Raw genomic sequence first — 20,774 nt, 5'->3', positions numbered from 1 at the left:
CTTGCCCCAGGACTCAGGTGTCCACCTCCCTTGGAATGCAGACCCAAAGGTATATTAGAAAATCTGCCTCTTCCCTCATCTGTTGAGGGAGGTTTGCACAGCCTCTTCCCTCTGCCGCCGCCGCGCCCCCCCCCCCCCCCATTATGAATTGCACAAATTGGGTTATATTATAAACAAGAAATAAGTTTATAAACGACAAAAGGTGGCTTTTAAGTGAATATAAGAGATAGAATAAAGCAGATTCCTAAGCAAATAAAATGAAAAACTCAAGCTAAGCTCAATATACTTAAGAAACAGGTTACAAAATGTACTTTCTTACCCTAAATGTTATTTTAGGCAGGTTGCAAGGTCTCTGTGGTTTAGAGTTCCAGTTATATTTTTTTTCACACTGGACCCCAGCTCAGTCTGACTCCCCAGTTCCCTTCCCTTCAGGTGTCTTTAGCAGTCTTTCTTCTTGGGTAGACAGGCTATGGAGAGGAGGAGTTGTATTTCATAATATACTTTTGGGTCTGCACTCCAGGGGAGGTGGACACCTGAGTGCTGGGGCAAGTCCCTTAAGCTGAGTCTTCCCAGAGCTGATCTCAGTGTCTGTGTCGTTCTCCAGTTGGGTGTGGCCCTGCCGGTGTGTGTGCTGGAGGAGGCTTAATAGCCTGGCTCAGCAAGACAGGTAGAAAGGGTGCCCAGGCTGGCATAATAGGTGGGCTCAGTAGTATCTCAGCACATCAGGTGGCATCCTAAGGGGGGCAGCCTGTCACAACAAGTACACATTAATTCCATGTTATCTCAAACAGAACCAAATTCTGGACCATTCACATCCATTCTACATGAGTCAGAGAGCCAAATCCTAAAAAAATGGAGTAAAAATTGAGCAACAGAAGTTTTTCTTTACTCCAAGAAAAATACAGTGAAGCAGAGACTGTGGAGTAAGCAATCCTCAGCCCTTCCTCCAAGTGCTTCCTCCAGTCTAGTTTTAAATGTTAAAGAATAACAATAGGGAAGAGGGCACTGACCTCTTGAAAAAATGGAAGGACGGAATAGGTTGGAAATTAAATGATGGTTCATACGATTAAATTAGAATTGTGCTTCCTTTTGTGTTAAAGTGTGTTATAGCAGGGCAGGAGAAAGAATTGCTCCAATTTTCCTTTGTTTCTTGGATTACTCATCCTTTAGTACATACAGGGTCTGATCCTGCTCCCATTATAAAGTTACTGGAAGTTTTGCTACTGAATTCAAAGGGAGCAAACCTAGGCCCAAGGACATAGCTTGGGGGCTCCATATAACTGTATTAAGAATAACTATTTAAAAAAGCACCTCCAAGTTTTATTGAAATGAAAGTTGGTATGTCTCCTTCCTCTGTCAGAGGAAACAGTCAAGAGATTTCCTATGGGTAGAAAATTACAAGGATCAGAGTATTTAGCCAACTGCATGACCCAAATTGGCTGAACATTTCTAAGCATCCAATCCTAAAGCCCCAACTCAAGACAACAAATCCACTGAAATAATGGGACTTATGCATGAATAAGAGCTATAGGATCTGACCCCTGATGCTTTACAATAGCACAAGGACAATATACACATAAATCAGGAAGAAACATGACAAATGCTTAAAAATTTTAATAGAACATTCCCTTTGGAAGAGAAGCCTTTTCTTAGCCAAACCACTGAGTGATTTTACTTTAGTGACTCACACAAATGGATTCTGGATTACAGTTTTAAAACTGGATATTTTCTCCTCTACTTTAGCTTCACCTCACAATGTTTTAATGAAAAAAATATAGCAATAAGAATAGGAGTCTGGGTTTACATTCACCAACAGCCTTTAAATAGGGATATTCTAAATCTGTAAAGCTTAGCAATTCTAAGTAGTTGGACATTCAAAATATATCATTCTGAACGTACAACTCCCCCTCAAGAGAGGCTGGACAAGGCTCATAAAACTATAAAAAGATACATTGTCCCTTAGAACTGAGAACAGCTAATCATTAGCCACCCGTTTATAGTGTCTACCTGTTTAGTACATTATTTTAACATTTTTCTTCAGATGCACTAGCCATTATTTCTCCCATATGGATAATGAAACATATCCTCTGCCCACTGGCAAAATTATTTTAGAGCCAAAGACATTTGTTGGTAGAAAAAAGCCAAAGCTTGTAGTCCATTATTGTTGGGCATCTGGAATTGCACACATTTTTTTTAAAGAATTTCCTTCTCGTTTGATACATGTGACATTAAAATATGTACCCAAAAGCTACACAAGAGGAATAAATTAAAGAAAGAATTTCCAAAATATCATTTGCATTATATTATAGTATGCTTGGAAAAAAAAATTGGGGGGGGAGAGGTACTGGTGTTTTGAAATCCTCTACATTCTTTTGCCTTTTAACATGGATAGTAAACAAGGTGTATGACGGTCTGGTAATTTTTCTAGTAAAAAAATATTCAAGAGCTACAGTGAAGCTATTTAAAAAATAGCTATTCCACACTTAAGGCCAGATACCAGTATAAATATGAAACTACATTCACACTGGCAGATTATTTTTAGTTTTTGCTCTGAACTACCAAAATTATTTGGTTGATGCTTGATACTATCCCAACTACATCGTTATGGAACAGGAACACAGGTTCAATGGGACTTTTGCACCACTTTTTTTAATTCTATGAAAAGTGCAGCTTGCTGCATATAGGAAGTTAAGTGTCACTAATGGAGTAAGGAAATTCAAAATACAGACCTGATTCTGCATTGACCAGAGTTGTGGGAAATCACCACCTCAAAAGAGGCATTTAGCACTTTACGGGATCAGCCCCTGTATTTGCATAAAAATTGGATGGCAATGGTCATTGTTTGGTACTTCCAAAAGGCTTATCTGGGGTCATTTTGATAGCATTTTTTCCCCCAACATGCACTTCTGGATATCTGTTATGTGGAATGTCCAGATCCGTAACTAGGAGCTTATAAAGCTGATGTGCAGAAGCTTGGAGAGCAGGGTGGTGGGAAAACATTTTAGATTCTTTGGGGTTTAAACAGATCTTTATAGAACACAAGAATTTAATTGTGGAAAGCTTTTACTAGACAATAATGGATATGAAAGAAAACAGGAGGCCATGGTTATAAGATAATGTCATGGAAAATACCTACTGTAATTCCGCACACATGCTTACATGGGTTTCAAACAGGAGCTCACCTACAGCTTGTTTGAAATATCAAGTTACAGTCATCAGTAATCAATGAAAAACAAAGAGCCAATGATCTCATGACCTCGCAATAGCACCAACATTTTCCATTGTGTTTGCTCCGTTAAACAGGGAAACCACAGCATATAATGCCTAATTTGGAGCCATCCAAATAGAGCTTTATTTAATTGATGAAATCAGACAACTAGCCATCTCCATTAAGTATCCTGACCTCTCTGGAGGTCAGTGGCAATGGGCCTCCTTCCATTATTTATGTATGGGTGGCTATTCAGTAACATTTTCCTTCCTCTGCCCTGTTTAAAGCAGTTGTTATAGACAATAGGCCCAGCACACATATTAAGGGACTGATCCAGCTAAGGATCAAGCCTTAAATGAGTACAACAGGAAAAAACATGAAGAAAGAGCGTGCATGTGTGTGGGAGGACTAAGCACAACCCCCTTCCCATCATAACTATTGCACACACAACTGAAGGCAGAATGGAGATAAAGCCTGAGTGTTCACGTTGGCCAAGCTTGGGTCAACCTGGTATGCAAGGGAACAAGAGAGATGCCATGAATCAACATGCCAGTAGAGGTGAGCAGAAGGAATGCCTGTTTGAGCAAGGAGCTGGGACTGCGTCATCAGGTGGCACTAAAGAATGTGGAGAAGAGTGAGGTCTTGCGGTGCCAATGGATCTGGTACAGGCACTGATTTGTGCTGCCATATAACTTCTGAATTGTGAAAACTTTTGCAGTCAGTGGTTTGCATATACTCTGAAATCTGCCTTAAGCCCACACACAAGGGACCAGCAAAAACTGGTTGCTCAACAAAGGTGGCCTTCTAGTGAAGGTGGTGCACAAATTGAACTCAGTACATTTGGGGATATAGAGGTTTCCTTAGATAGTATGTTGTTTAATAAAGATATTAAGGATACCAGTATAGGATTCACTGTACCTACTGTTGTTATTATTTCAAATCAGGATTGGGGCCTCCTAGTGGGTGCTATACAAACATATAAGATGACAAGAATCCTACAAATCAGCTTGAGGTGGAAATTGTACATACTGTGGAAGGGACGTCATACAGCTGTAAATAATTTGGGATGGATTTTTACCCGCACATCAGGAGCAATCAATTGCATTAAAAATACTACAGTCACATGATTACTTGTTATCATTACGGTACAAAAAATACCTAGCTCAGCCCCAGTTCAGCAAGGTATTTCAGAACGTACCTAAACTATATATATGTGAATCCTCACTGAGCCTACTCACGTGCTTAAAGCTAGGCATGCACTTAAGTATCTTGCTGACTTAGGCCCCCAATATCTCTAATTTTCCATTTATCAATTACTAGTTTTTATCATGTACAAATCTGACACCTAAACTGTGAAGCCTCCCTTTTGCCAGAATTGCTGGCTATTCTTACATTCCCTGGTATTTAAAACCCACGTATAAAATGCATCACTCTCTACTTTAGATAAAACTTGGACCAGAACATTTGGGTTTTGATTGTTTTGTTTTGCAATAACAAACAGTGAAAAAGTGGGTCGAGTGCTAAGGAAAGCAGCAGCCACACTTTCACATTCTACCTATTTCCCTTTACCAGAAGAATAGGACATGAGGGAGCTCAAAGGAGAACTGGAGGTCACATTTTCTATTTTAATTATATTTTGGATTTGTTATAACATCCTTGTGTTATAAAACACACATGGATCTATTCTACTCTAGACACACATGTATAACGTCCCTTGGCACAAATGGAATTCATGAGCGTGTGTTGAGAGAACTGCTCCCCTAAAACTGTAGGACTGTGAACAAGGTTATAAGTATATCCCAAGGTTCTGGTAACTTTTAGAAACCACTCTAACCACTTTCTCTTGGTTTACTGTGATATCAGCAAACCACCCTCTCTGTATGTGTAGCCTTGTAATTCACAATTATTCTGGGCCCACCAATGTTTCTGGCATCTGAGCATAGAACTGATGTTATTAGTTCATGTATTATGGTACTGTCCATGAATCCTAAACATATTCCAACACAGCTTCCTGGAGTTCATTCATCAAATATTTTATGCTACTGTTCTTTTAATGATTCATTTATCCTTAGTAATATTTGTATTCTGGAGTGTGGCATCTCTAGCTGACAGCACAATGCGCTGCTGAATTATCCTTTTCTTTCACAGCATAACAAAATAGAGCACAGTCAAACTGAAGATGGCCTTTAGTTCCTTGTCAGAATAATACTGCTTACCAAGCATATCCAGACACATTTCTCAAACCACATGCAATGCTCTGACTACAAACGTGATCATAAAGTCATTAACCAGCATCTTAAAATGACGGTGTGATATACATATTTAAATGTTTAGGGAAGCCAAATGTATGCTTTTATAAAAACATATTCCATTTCAGCTTCAGCTTATATCAATTATGCAACATTGCACAGATGTGAGAATTCACCTTTATTTTTCATGAGCTACTAAAATACACTCCTTTAAAATAATATATATTATCTATCACTAACAGAAGCTTTTTTATGGTATTAAGTATTTGTCCCTCACAAAATAAGAGTCAGCTAGACAGAGATACAGGCTGAACATTCACAATATTGAGGATTTATTTTTATTAGCAAATTATCATTAGCAATAAAATTAAGGAAGAACTCATTTTACATGGTACAGCTTTCATTAAAGGAAGTAAATAAAGGTTATGCAACAATGAACCCAGCCAGTAAATTAGAATCCATGGCATTTTATATATTTTTAAACACACACACAATTCAGATTTACCATCTACTAGGTTAAACAAAACTATCAATTACTTCCACCTCCTGCAAACATCATCAAGCAAGTGATGACAAGTATAATCCAAATTAATTTAAAGAGATTATGAAGTCACAATACTAATAAAGGAAGTCTTAAGACTTCATTTAACAGTGCTAAATGCTCAGAGTCCACTGTGCTCTTGAGGGGTGTGTGTATATAATTCCCATTAACATTAATAAGAGCTATGCACACACTAAGGCAGATCTCTGCTCCTCAAATCCAAGGGGGAAGCAGGTTTGCCAGCTGGCTACCACATAATCTATCATTGAGGAGTTGCTATCGGCAGAGTGAGGTGTCCCCCACGCATTTCTGCCCAAAGGCTAACACCAGTTAGCTAGTTCCTACACCAGTTGGACAAGTCAGAGGTCATGGGAAATGATTCAATTGTCACATGCTTATCCAACCACAGAAAGATTCTCAGTTCTTTTTCTGCTTTTCTCACCTGCCAGTCACTCACCTTTTCCTGCCTGCCTAAGTGAAGATGTGCTTAGCAAAGATGATGCTGAGCCCTTACGCACTACTACCTCTCTGTCCCGGCGTTTGCTGCCAACATTCACACATGTATGACGGGTGTCACGATCAGTGGCTTGTGTACCTCAGATTTTTGTCTCTCTGTCTCTCTCTCTCTCTCTCTCTCTAGGAGCAGACTGGCCCATAAAGGGGAGGCAGGGAGGAGAAACTAAAGAAAAAGCAAGTACTGGCAAGTGACCTCCTCAGGCATCACATGAACAAGGGAGGTTTATGTTGCCAAATATCCATGAAATAAGATTATGCCGTCTACAAGAGATTGAAGACTGAACTCACTTTACACAAGGAGCTTGGTTGATCCTTTCCTGAAATAGGAAATGGTGGTGCCCAGAGGAGGCAGGAGAAGAGAGGGGTCTTTTGACTGGTTGTTCAAGTTCCTATATGGCGCACCAGTTTTTCAGGAGGAGCGATAGTATCTTGTGTGGAGGCTATGGAGAGCACATTGGGTTTAACTTTGAAGACCTAATTAGATCACCTTGCCAAGGGCTAACAATCTGATACTGCTTATGTTTTCCACATTCAATGCGTCTCGCTCACACGCTGCGGCACGGCACCAGTGACAGACCCCCTCAGTACTTAATCTGTGATGAGCCACAGGTTAGAAGAAAAGCAAGGAAACGATTTCAATCCAAACTGCATTTTAGGAAACAATTAACGGTCTTCAGCAGCAGAGCAGACAGAGGATAGACACAGACGTTTTGGGAGAAATGAAGATGATAGGCCACCCTCGCAGAATTGTACATATGTAAGCAAAAGACATTTAAAACCAATCTATTTTTCCTCACCAAAGGGCAGTGAAGTTCTCTGGGCACAGGAGTAATTCACTTATAGTTCTTGATTCTGAAGCGCAACATGGAGGTGAGGTTCTGAATAAGTTATGTCTGGCTCTACTCCTTACCCCCACAAAAGGAATTACACGATCTGGTCGCAAAGTCATCATAGCGCACATAAGAGCTTCAGCATCTTAACAAGGTAGCATAGGTCACAATCTGGACCAGTGCATGATCTGCACTGAGACAGTTTCATAAGTTGATTAACAGAGGTTTGGAGTCAAAGATGTCAGCAAGACTCCAAATTCTGGACTCTGGTAGAGCAGAATTACTACAGAGGAAAACAGCCAGGCGGAAAGAAAAAGATGTTAGGAGGGCCCAATCAACAACAATGCTACTTTTGTAGGTCTTCATTTTAGGGACATTAGCAGTCAGCCCTATTTATCTATGTGACTGGAAGTGATACAATGCAGGAAAAGGTCCCCTGGATCCATAAGGGCCAGCAGTTCTAAATGACAGCTAGAGAATCACAGAACCACAAGACTGGAAGGGACCTTGAGAGGTCATCTAGTCCAGTCCCCTGCACTCATGGCAGGACTAAATATTATCTAGACCATCCCTGACAGGTGTTTGTCTAACCTGCTCTTAAAAATCTTCAGTGATGGAGATTCCACAACCTCCCTAGGCAATTTATTCCAGTGCTTAACCACCCTGACAGGAAGTTTTTCCTAATGTCCAACCTAAACCTCCCTTGCTGCAATTTAAGCCCATTGCTTCTTGTCCTATCCTCAGAGGTTAAGAAGAACATTTTTTCTCCCTCCTCCTTGTGTACCTTTTATGTACTTGACAGCTGTTATCATGTCCCCTCTCAGTCTTCTCTTCTCCAGACTAAACAAACCCAATTTTTTCAATCTTCCCTCATAGGTCATGTTTTCTAGACCTTTAATCATTTTTGTTGCTCTTCTCTGGACTTTCTCCAATTTGTCCACATCTTTCCTGAAAATGTGGTGCCCAGAACTGGAAACAATACTCCAGAATTAGAGGAGAGAATGCTGATCACATCCCTGAATAGTACTAAGCAAAGGAAAGAAAGAGACACAAAACAATAGAAGACCCAGTTTCTTCCTTGAGGGATCCAGAAACAATATGGGCAGTGGTGACAGCTGTGGTACTGGGCCCTAGAGAGTCTGAGTGAGGCACTGTGATGCTCTAGTTGTTATGCATAGCCATTTGGACCCATCAGACACGGAGCGAAGCAAATCTCTTGCAAGCTCCTTAAGCACAGCGTGATCACTGAACATCAGAAACTGGCTAGCTGGAAAGAAAGCACCCTAAAAACCCAAGAGAAACTTACGCATTAAAATAGGTAAGATTCAAACCATACCAGTGCTGCATCAGAAGGCAGAACACAAGTTTTCAGTTACTGGAACAAAATCTCCTGGTTAGTAAGATTTAAATGTAAAATTCAGCAAAGACCATATGGGAAAAAAATCCTGAATAGCAAACATATTCAGGCCCAGGGAAGATCAATCTTGGTGCTAAGAAATAAACAAAAACCAGACTAAGCTTGTCTAACACTTTTAAAGGGACATGGTCACATAATAGCTGGCACCTTTTTACTGTTTTATTGTAGTACTTTCTTAAGAGTTTGAGAATTCTTATAATGATTTGGGACTAATCCTGCTCCTATTGAAGTCAATGGGAAAACTCCTGGCAAATGGAGCAAACTGGCATTGTTTCAGGTTTACACTAGTGCAACTTGGCCCCACTGACTTCACTGGGACCAGAATTTGTCTTTTTGTCCTTTCCCACTTAGCAACATTGATTTTCCCTAATGTTTGGAATGGAACTGAAATGAAAATGGCTGTACTCTATACTAACAAAGTGCCCTGTCATACTGATATGTAACTGAAAATGCTGACACAATGGTAACTGATATCAGTACATTCTGAGAATAATGTTAGTTTACTGTTGCTGTAGGAATCATCACAGGAAAAACACACATCGTTCCTGTAGGGTCTACAAAAAGAGTAGTTATTTGGGGTTTGGTTAAATTTCTTGGTGAAGAAATGGCAATTAAATTACAAACCAAGCTAGTTAGTATCCAGAGGATTTTATTCCCCAGTTTATAACAACGTTAAACTAGGTCAAAATGTGAGATTAGATCCAGTCAATGCCTCTTTAATAAGGTAAGTTGTGTCGTGTTAAAACTCTCTTCTCAGTAACTTGTGGCCACAAATAGAAAAGAGGCTCCAGACAAAACAATGATAACAGAAGGGCTTCCATAGCCAGGCCACAGCATCACCATAAGCTTCAAATGTAACAAAATGTGTCGTCCCAGGAGAAAAGAAGAAATTAACAGCACTTAAATCACACAAACGCTCCTTGGGCAACCAAGTTACCCAGGGAATTGAAAGATCAGGTGGTCAAACATAACCTCCAGAAAACCCCATCATGTCCTCAGACTGTTGCTGAAGAAAGTTCAGAGGGGAAAACCAGTGGCTGAGCAGACTGGGGAAAGGGAAAATGAGGGGGAGAAAAGGACCACTAATGGAGAGCTAGGTGCAGACACTACTAGTGTCTGAGAAAGGCAGTAGTCACAGAGCTAGGAAGATATGCCAACCCCAAGAACAGCACTGCCGCTCAGCATTTAAGGGGCACCAGGGATTCTAAATAAATCAACAAGTCTACAGATCCTGGTTAATCTTAATTTAAGAGTACAAAAATGCATTTAAAAAAATTGGTCCAGTGCACACAGAAAAGATATAAGAACCCAGGAGGTTGCAAGGTCAAATCCATGTACAGGTCTTAAATGCTGTGCGAACGCAGCAGCCATTGGCTTCAGTGGGAATTTCCTCAGTATCTTGAAGGATTGGGCCCTTGCTGTGTGACTTTGGTCAAGTAAACGGTCCATTTTGTGCCTTTAGCATCCCAATTCTAAAAAAGGAGTAAAAGACTAAACATTAGAAATTGTACGTCAATTGAGCTACCCTAGATATGACCAAAAAAAAGGCCTAACCTTCAAAGTAGCTCCATATAACAATCACTAGAGTCCTGTACACCAGCCTGCATCTATTGTTATTTATAATGCAGTGGTGCTCAAAATGTGTTAGAAGCTGTATGAACGCATATCCGGAGACAGTCCTCTTCCCAAAGAGCCATCTTTCTTTTCTCAAACTCCTCAGAGCACCACAGACAAGCGAGGGTAATCACCCTTATCCACTGAAGAGTAGCTGAATTGATAAGACCGGCTAAAACAGTGTAATAAGAGAGCACCTTGATCCCCAAGAGAGGACAAAATAAGGAGTGCTAGGACAGAGGTGGCAGCGAGTATCAAAGGGAAAATGAAGTGATGTGGATGGGATGCTCACACAAGGTTAACCAAGATCAAGATGGTGATCGATAAGAACGAGAAAGACAGGAAGCCATGGGGAAGACAGAAAAAAAAATAACTATACTGAATGGGAGACATTTAGCTGATCAGAAAATTAGCACGTTGAGTTAAGCCAGAAGATTCAGAAGTCAAAAGAATGTGATAAAGGACGAACAAGAGAACTGATGTCAGTTCTAAAATCATCAAGAACTGTAAAGTCCAGATGTCCCGATAACCAAAATCGTAATATTCACCGAGAGAAACCATAGCTGTTCTCCAGTTATTGGTAAGTGCAAGCATACACACCGGGCCATCGCCCTGCTCTCACCAGGACACAGAGGCCAGGTGGTGCTGGGCACTGCAACAGTGCTCCATGCCGCCCTGGTGCTACGCAGATTCTGAGAAGTCTGCATCCTCACCAGGGTAGCTGCTCCATTCTTCCTTCCAAATCCATTGTGATGTGCTGAGGAGCAGCAAGGACATTGCAGAGCCACACATGTGGCAGTAACGGAGCTCACATGGAACCATGGCCACTCTTTGGCCCATGCAAATTAAAAGATGAGACAGGAAAAGGCAAGGCGAGTGATTCGCCACCATGCTACTCCAGCTTTATGCCTGTGTAACTCCATGGTAATCAGACCCAAAGTGTTCACAAGAAAAGATTTTCAGAGAATTGACAGAATGCATCACCGGATGCAGACTTCAAGGAGCTCATAGTACGACAACCTGAGCTGCAATTTTTGGCATGATAAAAGGCCAAACACCGTGCATGCAACCCTAATAACAGGTATGGGCCCAGATCCCAAAGCTTTTGTCCTGAAACGCTCAAGAGAACCAATCTATCTATCCTAACTGATCTATTAGCCCAAGAAGGACAAGAGTAAAAAAAAAGCTATCCCTGAGTCAGGAGTCAAACCGTCCCACCCCCACCCCCCAAAAATCTAAAAACCCTGCACACTCCGATCAGCAACAGCAGACGAGGTGGGAAAGCAGGTCATTTCTCAACTAACCACAGGCAGTGCCACAGTACAGTAGAACCCCAACCAACGGTGCCCCCGAGCACTAAATTCAGTCATTTCCCCGTCAGTCTCGTTTCTCAATTTCAGCTCTGACTCCTTTATCTTTTATTTCTTTTTCCAAAGACACACTTAGAGATGAACCCATTCATAACTGCCTATCCACAGACAGTTTGTGGCAGCATAATTGACAATGAGTCTGCTGCAAAAATGAAAATGCTGTTTTAATAACCTGAGCCTAAAATACGTTCTGTTGTATGCCTCAAAGGGTTTCAATAAAAAGTCAACCTGTAGAGACATATTTTCTTGGCTTAAACAACAATCCAAAGCATATAAATGTAGTCCAACTATAATGACATATTTATAGGCCAATAAAGCTTACATTGCAGCTTTCATACTTCACTTAAAGGAACTCTGTAAGAAGCAGTGTTATATAAAATAATTTGAATTTTTTTTAACTATAGCCCAAGGAATACAAATTTGTAACTTACCCATGTTTAACTGATAGTGTTTACACTGCTTAATTGCGAAAAAAAAATTTAAAATGAAATGACTCCTCATCTGGCTATTTCCAATTGATTTACCAAATATGGGTATTGAAGTCTATTTATTACAAATAACCCCAAGCTCCTAAATAATTCTAAAGACAAAAATAAATAACTAGAAGCCCTGGCAGTGAATGATTTTGTTAGGCCAATTCTTCTGGAAAAATAGGTTCTCATGTTTATTATGAATAATATTTACGCAACTATTCTATTTTTATATACTGCATTGTTGTTATTCCTTATTTGTACCAACATTTGAAATAAATAGTTAGAAAAATATAAATAGACTTAAGACATTAACTACTCACATGACATATTTGTAGAGAGAGAGAGAGAGAATGTATAAAATACACACCCTGAAAGGCAGGGATAGAATTTTTGGAATCATGTTTCAGGCTGAAAACTTAACCTCAGAAATATGAGATTTTTATATATTTAATGCACTTCCTAAGGAAAAGACCTACATAATTTAATAGGGATGAAAACAATAAGTTTCTATAGAAATGTAATCTATTTCTACAGAAATTACCTTTAAAACCTATTGAATTTAATGGAAAATGATATGGGGTTTTTTGAGCCATCGTTTAGAATTCCTTAGCAGGGATATAATTTTCTGTTTAATTTTAGAGGAAGGTCAAATATATCCTATAGGAAAGTAATCATTTTTATTCAACTACATAGGATTTTTTCATAAAGGAAATGTGCATTTCCACAAGGAAAATGTTTTCAGGCAATCACATTGTTTATCTAGGTCTTGTCAACAAAAGAATCAGAAATTTACTAGTCTACAACCAGCATTAAACATCAGTATTGCTAGCAGAGTTCACGAATCGTTTTCCTGACTACTTCAGGCAGGGATCTGTTTGTAAGAACTAGACTACAGACTACCTCCCCTAAAGGCCAGTCTAACACTATAAAACTGACCATCAATTTGCTGTATGTCATCTACAGAACAGAGAAGAAAAACCTTGCCCAAGAGACCATGCTTGGAACCCTACTAGCCATGATTACAGCTAGCAAATTTCTAACCACAGCGTGCACGGTTTCGTTGGCATGATGCGGAGTGTTGGAAGAGTTCTCCGGGTGTGTACTTTACACTCACTAAAGGTGCCATTTTGACAAGAGAGAAGTTTCAGCACAGGCAGGTCAACCGCTCAAGCTTCCCTACTCTAACTGGACTCATTCGTATTACAAATTTTATTGTGTTGACCAAGAAAACTATAGTTCCTCCCCATTATTTACTGAACAGGAAAACTACAGTAGAACCTCAGAGTTATGACACTAGAGTTACGAACTGACTGGTCAACCACACACCTCATTTAGAACTGGAAGTAAGCAATCAGGCCGCAGCAGAGACCCTTCCCCGCCCCCCCCCGCCCCCCAAAAAGAAAGAAAAAAGCAAATACAGTACAGTACTGTGTTAAACAAACTACTAAAAAATAAAGGGAAAGTTCTTTTTTTTTTGGTCAAGCTAAGGAAATTGTTTCTGTACTTGTTTCATTTAAATTAAGAGGTTAAAAGCAGAATTTTTCTTTTGCCTAGTAAAGTTTCAAAGCTGTATTAAGCCAATGTTCAGTTGTAAACTTTAGAAAGAACACCCAGGATGTTTTGTTCAGAGTTACAAACAACCTTCATTCCCGAGGTGTTCATAAATCAGAGGTTCTACTGTACATTTATTTAATCCCTTTAATATTAATATTACATTTAAATAAACCAAGCAGCAAGAGAGTTCTTGTCTATCTTTCAGCAGTTGCACCCATTCTCAAAAGCAACATGCCCAATGGCTAAATGTCTTCTTGTGCCTGTGGGGGGTTTCAAACCAATGATAACCAGTCACAGAGAGAAACTTTAAAAAAAAATTGGAGTCAACTTTTTTTCTGTATAGGCACTGACAAAGGCAGCCTGATTCATGACCAAAAAGAAAGCCACATACAATGCTCTCAGTGTTGGGTTTTCACAATTACTTTGTTATAGTTCAGATACCATATGCATTTTTAGTGTAACCCCTCTTTTCAAAGGCTTAACATGCAGCTATGAACTGTGTGTGCTACGTTTGAAGATAATTTTCTTTGGCTCTTGAGTCAATAATACTGGTTTTATAAACTTACCACAAAGGATTTGTTTGTTTGTTTGTCAAAAACAAAACAAGAGAACGTTAAAACTCAAGAGCACTGTCTGAGAAGCATTCAGATTCTTTTGATACACCAAACAGATGCAAGGAAATGTACATCTAGTTACAAAAAAGAAGAAACCTCTAACAAAAGTTTTGCAAGTGTTTTACTGTAGATATTGATTTAAAATATCAACTTTCAACCATAATGAAACATCATCCTGACTAGCTGATGAAGTTTATAAAGTAAGACTGACAAATTCACCTCACCATTTGCTTAGATGGGAAATGAGAGACTCAGCACTGTTGTAAGCTAAGTTCTATAAGGCAAATCCTCAGCTAGTGTAGGTAGACATAGCTCCATTGTAGTCCATGGAGTTATGCTGCTTACACAACTGAGAACTTGGCCCACTATCTTCAATTCATGTAGATGAGAAAAAAATTCTGCACATGGACTTGGCAGAGTATCAGCCTTAACTTTTGATTTCTTACCTTTCATCCATTTATATGCTAAGCTTGAAGCTATCTAAGCTTAGCTTTCTAAAAAAAAAAAAAAATGTACTACAGGAAATAAATTTCACTGAAGCACACGTTGAAATATATTTACCTGTCAGCCAATGTGCATGTCAATCTCCCAATAAAGCTAATGGCAATTAGGCATATTTACCAACAGAAGACCAGCTGCCTCAGACGTCATCCTACGGCCCTTGCATAAGAATGTGTCCCATTAAAGGAAATGGGAGTTGTGTGCATAACTTCTACAAAGTTGGCATTTTTAGACCCAGATTCTGTAGCCACTTAGGCCCCAATTCTGCAAGCTGATACATGTGGGCAGATCCTGCCTCCACATCCCACTGACATACTGAAGTCAAAGGAGAGCCAGGCAGTGCAGGAGACTGTCCATGTGAACCAACTTGTAGGACTTACATGCATATGGGGAGCAAGAAGCATCCCAAAAACTGTAAGCCTGCTTGCAGAGATCCAAAGCATTAGCGAGCCCACGCAGCAGAAAAGCTGTCTATCTGAGTTCCCATGCTTCTCCATTTTTGCAGAGAGGGAAAAGTGAGAAAGAAAAGATCCACTTCATCATGAAACCAAAGTGACGGTACAAATGGGTGTAAGTATGATTAATTAAATGGATTTTTTTAAAAAAACGTATGCTGAATGTTACAAGAAACTTTAAAATAAAACGCATTGGACTGTGGAACAGTGTCGCAAAGGGAGTTGTGGAAACCTCATTACTTAAGACAATTAACACTGTATTGGACAAAGACTAGAGAAGCACTAGTGATAGGCAACAACCCTTCGTTGGCAAGAATATAGGCAATATGATCTAATAGGTCTTTGACCTCTCTCTTTCTTCTGTGATTCTAATTGCACAGAGAGAAGGCATCAGATTCAATCCCATATGATGTATAGCACATACTTGAGCCCAGTGCCTACATGGTTTCTGTGAGAAGCCCTTGTAAACTCCCTTTGCTTGCAACTTCAGGATTTGAGCCTTTGTGCTTACAGTCTTAGAGTCAATGACAGTTTTGTCTGAATAAGCACTGCATGATTGGGCTTGTTACCCTTAGAAATACATTCACAGGTAGGCAAACAGCAATTTTAGAAAAGGAAACTATATTTACCAAGATCAGCCTTTTCCTTTAGAATGTCTTTGAAGTTCAGGCCACTGTTGAGTGTGGACTGCCTGTATCTCATCAAGGCTTCCTTCTGCCCATTCTTGCCCAGTTCCATGGTAATGACTGGGTCAGCCCGGAGACCACACTTCCACTTGGAGAAATCTGAATGTGCCCATTTTGCCAAATCTTCGAGCTTCACAGTCACCTTCTCTGAAACGGCAATAACTTCATCCTGCAAGATGTAGTCAAACGAGAACAGAGCGTGTCATGTGTGGCTTATGATGAAAGATAAGTTTGTAGCACTGCCTCTTTGACATGTTATTGGAAAAGTTTATCTTGCTCTTGGCAGATTACTTTTTCTGTGATACAGAATATCCAATAACTCATGCAATTTGCATGCCATTTTAGTGTCACTGTTGGTTGTTTATTTGAAGCAAATATTTATGTGATAAAAAATGTCCAAGAACATCAGGGCAGCAGTCCTAAAATGTATTTTAAATGTGGATTGCCAAAGTGCATTTTGTATATCCCAAAGGCTTGGATGAAAGCTTGCTTTTTAGGTGCAATTAGCTGCAAATGTAAAAACTCATGGCTGGATGACTAATGGTTATAGCTAGTCCTCAAATAAATGGTCTAAGTAAATCTTAGATTCTTGGAACTCTGACTCACCAGAAAATTCCTGTGTTTATGGTACATTTTCCCTTGGCTTATACACAAATATTGAATTTAACTTTTGTCCTAAAAATTAAATAAAACTGTGATGTAATCCCAAAAGAAATACTGCATAAATGTTATGCGTTTCCCACCAAAAGAAACTTGCATATTCTCATGTTTCTTAAAACTTTTTCAAGAACAGAACTGTATTTTTCCCTCTTCTTAAGCATACATTCTATGAAAAAGCAATTTAACTTCAGTTTAGCCTGCTGAATATATACTTGAATTAAACATCTCTAATTGCTACATTTTTATCCTTCCAGGAAACAATCAACTCTTCTCAGTCATGATGAATAAGCAGAATGTTTTATAGCTGCCTACTGTAGGCAGGGCTTAAGAAGGCTTCAGAAAAAGAAAAACCTAACCCCAACTCCCACCAAGATAAACTTGAGATCTTTAAGTTAAATATTTGAAACAGTTGATGTTTTAAACTTGAACTGACTTATAACACACCTTTCACACCACACATTTCTAGGTAAAACATGGGTAGTATAGTCACTTTAAAAATATTAACCATAATTCTTTCTTTCTCCAAAATAAACACAACTATTTAGGAATGGGGAAAAAAGAAAAAAAGAAAAAAATTCTTGCATGGTTGGTTCTGTATTTTTTGCTTAACACATTCCTCAAGAAATAAAATACTGCTCAATAGCACCAAAAAAAAAAAAGGGGTGGGGTGTGGGGGGGTGGGGTGGGAAGTGTGGGTAAGTTTTGTGATAAGTTACACACAACATGAAACCTACACAGTAGCTTTGGTAAAACGTAGATCTGATATTTCACTCTTCCTTGTATAACACAAAGTTGTTTTATAAGCAGTCATCTTCTATTACTTTTAGTGCAATAGCAAATATTTACTCAAAAATGAGCCTCATACTTGTACGCTAAGTAAATTTTAGTAATGGAATCTTTTCCTTTATCACTGTGCTGAATATGAACTTCCATTGAACAACAAACAATCAAGACAATGTTTTAACTTTCTGCTTATGACAAATGTTATTACTTTGTAAACAATGCTGCATACTACACAGTACATTTTCAATGGATGGTTTCACCCAATTTCATTACACCATCCACTTGAAATAAAAGATCTGTAGTTGCTATGCATTTTATAGCTATTACATGGTGATTATTAAATGTCAGAGTGAAAAAATTGAGTCTGCATGAAGACAGACTTAACAGCTTCTGGATGGGGTCTGCTGTATAGGATGTTGAATGGAATCATTAAGTATCACAATTTCTAATATAGAGTACTTAGAAACATTCTATTTAGCAGCATCTTTCATAGAAATCTGACTTCCAGATTAGATATGTTTTTGGTTAAAGTGTTATTTTCAAAATAACTTTTATGGCCAAATGATTATGATTTCAATTACCAGTTTCTTCATATCCTTTCCAAGAATTGGTATGACTAACTTTGGCTGGCATACAAAGTTAGCCAAGCAAACAACCTATTAACTAAAAGAAAAGTACAATCACTGTTACATCTTCAATGAATTAACCAGTTTCAGACTACAACCTTCACAGACACGGTACATACAGAAACCATAAATCCAAGAATATTGGTTGATAAACAACCCGTGTGTTTTACTAACAATTCAGCAGCAAACCCACTTTGCAATACAGTCATATGCCAGAATTTAGTTGGAAATTTGATAAGGCAGCAGCAAAATATGGAAGATATAAGTATCAGGAAACACTAAAGAGCATAAATCACATGTTCACACAAAGTTTTATGTGACAGCAAAATGACCACACACCAGCAACCATGACCAAAGTATTTTATACTTAGTTTTGCCTACATCAGTGTGAACGGCTAGAAAAAGAATCTTTGCAAAAATTGTCATGTGATCATATTAGCAATTTGCAAAATAAGTATTATGACCATAAATACTGTTGTGGCAGCTAATGTAATACAAAAGGTATGCACAGAAAGGCATTTTGAATCAGATTAGCACATAAACCAAGAGTATGAATACAAACCGTAACAAAAATTTAGCCGGTTACTGTGGTAACAGATGCAGTTAAGGATGTCTCATTTTCTAAACATTTTATAGATGGGTGAGGAGGAGAAATAGATCAAAATGCAACTAAGTACACTGGGTGGAATTTTCAAAAGTACCTAAGTGACTTAGGAACAAAAATATCTTTGAAAATCAGTGGTACTTGTGCTCCTAAATCATTTAGCTTCTTTTGCCTATAAAATAATTGTTTGCATCATTACCTATAAAGAAATTATTTAGTGTGAGATTTTCAAAAATGTTCTATGTTGGCCTAACTCTGCTCCCACCAAAGTCAATAGTAAACTGATTATTGTGGGAGCAGATTTAGGCCAATGATGAATGCTTTTGGCATGAATTCAGGAAAGTACCTATAAGCACATGTAATTTTAAACACTTAGGATGGGATTTTCAAAAATACCGAAGGGAGAAAGGCACAAAAGTCCCACTGAAGTGCCTAAGTGAAGACAGGAATCTCCCTTAGATTTTTGAGAATCTCACCCATAAGCAACCCCATTAACCTCCATGAAACTACCCACATACTTAAAGTTAAGCATGTACACAAGTATCTTCTTGAATCAGGACCTACACTATGAATGTCATAGGCCAATAGCCAAGGCCATATCATCCCACAGTAGAATCAGAAAGGGGACAAAGGGACTCGGAAAGTCCTCCGGGTTCACCCTGCTGAGTTTCCTCCTAATGCTTCCTTAGGGGAGTCGTATCAAAGGGATTGCATCACGCTCCTGAGTTTGTTGTGAACAAGATGAAAATGATTCAGAATTGCAGCCAATTGTATCTCAAGGCCCTGATTCTACAGTCTCTATGAAGCAGAAACTCCCATTGCCTTCAAAAGCTCCTCTGACTTCAATAGGAGTTATGTCTCAGGTTAAGGATACTGGAGTCAGAATTAGCTGGGGGCCTAGAGGAAAGCATGGCAGAGGTAGGCAGAATGGATAGAATGTTTTTGGTGTCCAGAGGAGTCAAAACACTAGCAGCCATTGGTAACCCCGTCTAACAGATGTGATGTGATTACTCCAGGAAAGGTCTCCTGCCACTTGTCATTGTGCATAGGGTGCTGGCCTTGCCATGACCCCAGCCTGCCCAAACACACCTCCTCTGACAATGCTAATGACCTCACAACTACACTTGGGGACGTATGGATATAGCATTCTGAGTACCTCTGGTGAAGGAGGGCTGGAGGTGTAGGGGCTACCCAGTGCTTAGGTACTGGAGCCGCTATAATCTGTCCCATTGTGTTATTAATATATAAAACACTATAACCTAAATTCTGCAGTCTTTACTCATGCAACAGTCTCACTGAACTCATCTGGGAGTTTTGAACTATTCTCGCGGGCAGAATTTGTCCCTGCACTGATCCAAACCAATGCAGATCTCCATGTTGCTACATTATCCAACATCACATTAAACTGGAACACAACCCTTCTAGTGGGCTCATGAACCAACCATTTATGTTCAGGCACTCCCTGTCTTAGTGCATTCTTATTTGCCAGGCAGTTAATCTTAAAGTAAACCAGGGGAAACAATATTTATATTGGTTCCTACAGCATTTCACTGACTTTATTGCAAATATTTTTATATAGAAAAGGACAGTTTGTGGACCAATAATTATTTTGTTCAGTGTCCTGTTAGAATAAAGATATCCTGACGAGTTTTTAGCAGGGGAAATCCAGATCCGTGTATGGAAAATTTGGGCTTCTGATACTCTCGGTGTTTGAAGCCCTTCTCTGTTTGTCAAGAAACAAACAAGCAAAGAAGATATGTAATTCTCCAATAGGGCAGCAATGGGGTTACGAAGCACGATGGTTAAAAACAACTAAGCTTTGTCTACACTACAGCTATTCCCAATTCAACTGGAAGAGCTGTGCTGGCAGTGAGTTACAGGTCTGACTTTTACCACTGTAGAGAAATCCTGTTTTGTGATGGCGTCCTTCATGAGCATTGCAGGGTTTTCGAGTCTGTGGCCCTAAATGTTGACTCAACAGCACCACCAGAGGTGTGAACTTTCCACATTTATCTTATTGGTGGTATTAACTTCAAAGCCTACTTGTGGCCATTAAATAAAACACAAACACCC

At 39.2% G+C, this 20,774-nt stretch overlaps 1 protein-coding gene across 2 annotated transcripts in view; it reads right to left on the bottom strand.

Moving 5' to 3' along the window:
* The window catches only part of ARID5B (AT-rich interaction domain 5B), a 191,826-nt gene that overhangs the window by 110,166 nt on the left and 60,886 nt on the right, over positions 1-20,774 (bottom strand). For both annotated transcript variants that reach the window (XM_075130822.1, XM_048858417.2), the window contains one exon: positions 15,972-16,197. In XM_075130822.1, coding sequence (XP_074986923.1) covers positions 15,972-16,197 — 226 coding nt within the window. The remainder of the gene's footprint in view (positions 1-15,971; positions 16,198-20,774) is intronic.

The sequence above is a fragment of the Caretta caretta genome, chromosome 7 (genome assembly GCF_965140235.1).
Source record: "Caretta caretta isolate rCarCar2 chromosome 7, rCarCar1.hap1, whole genome shotgun sequence".
Lineage (NCBI taxonomy): Eukaryota > Metazoa > Chordata > Testudines > Cheloniidae > Caretta > Caretta caretta.
This window is presented reverse-complemented; position numbering and strand designations above follow the sequence as displayed.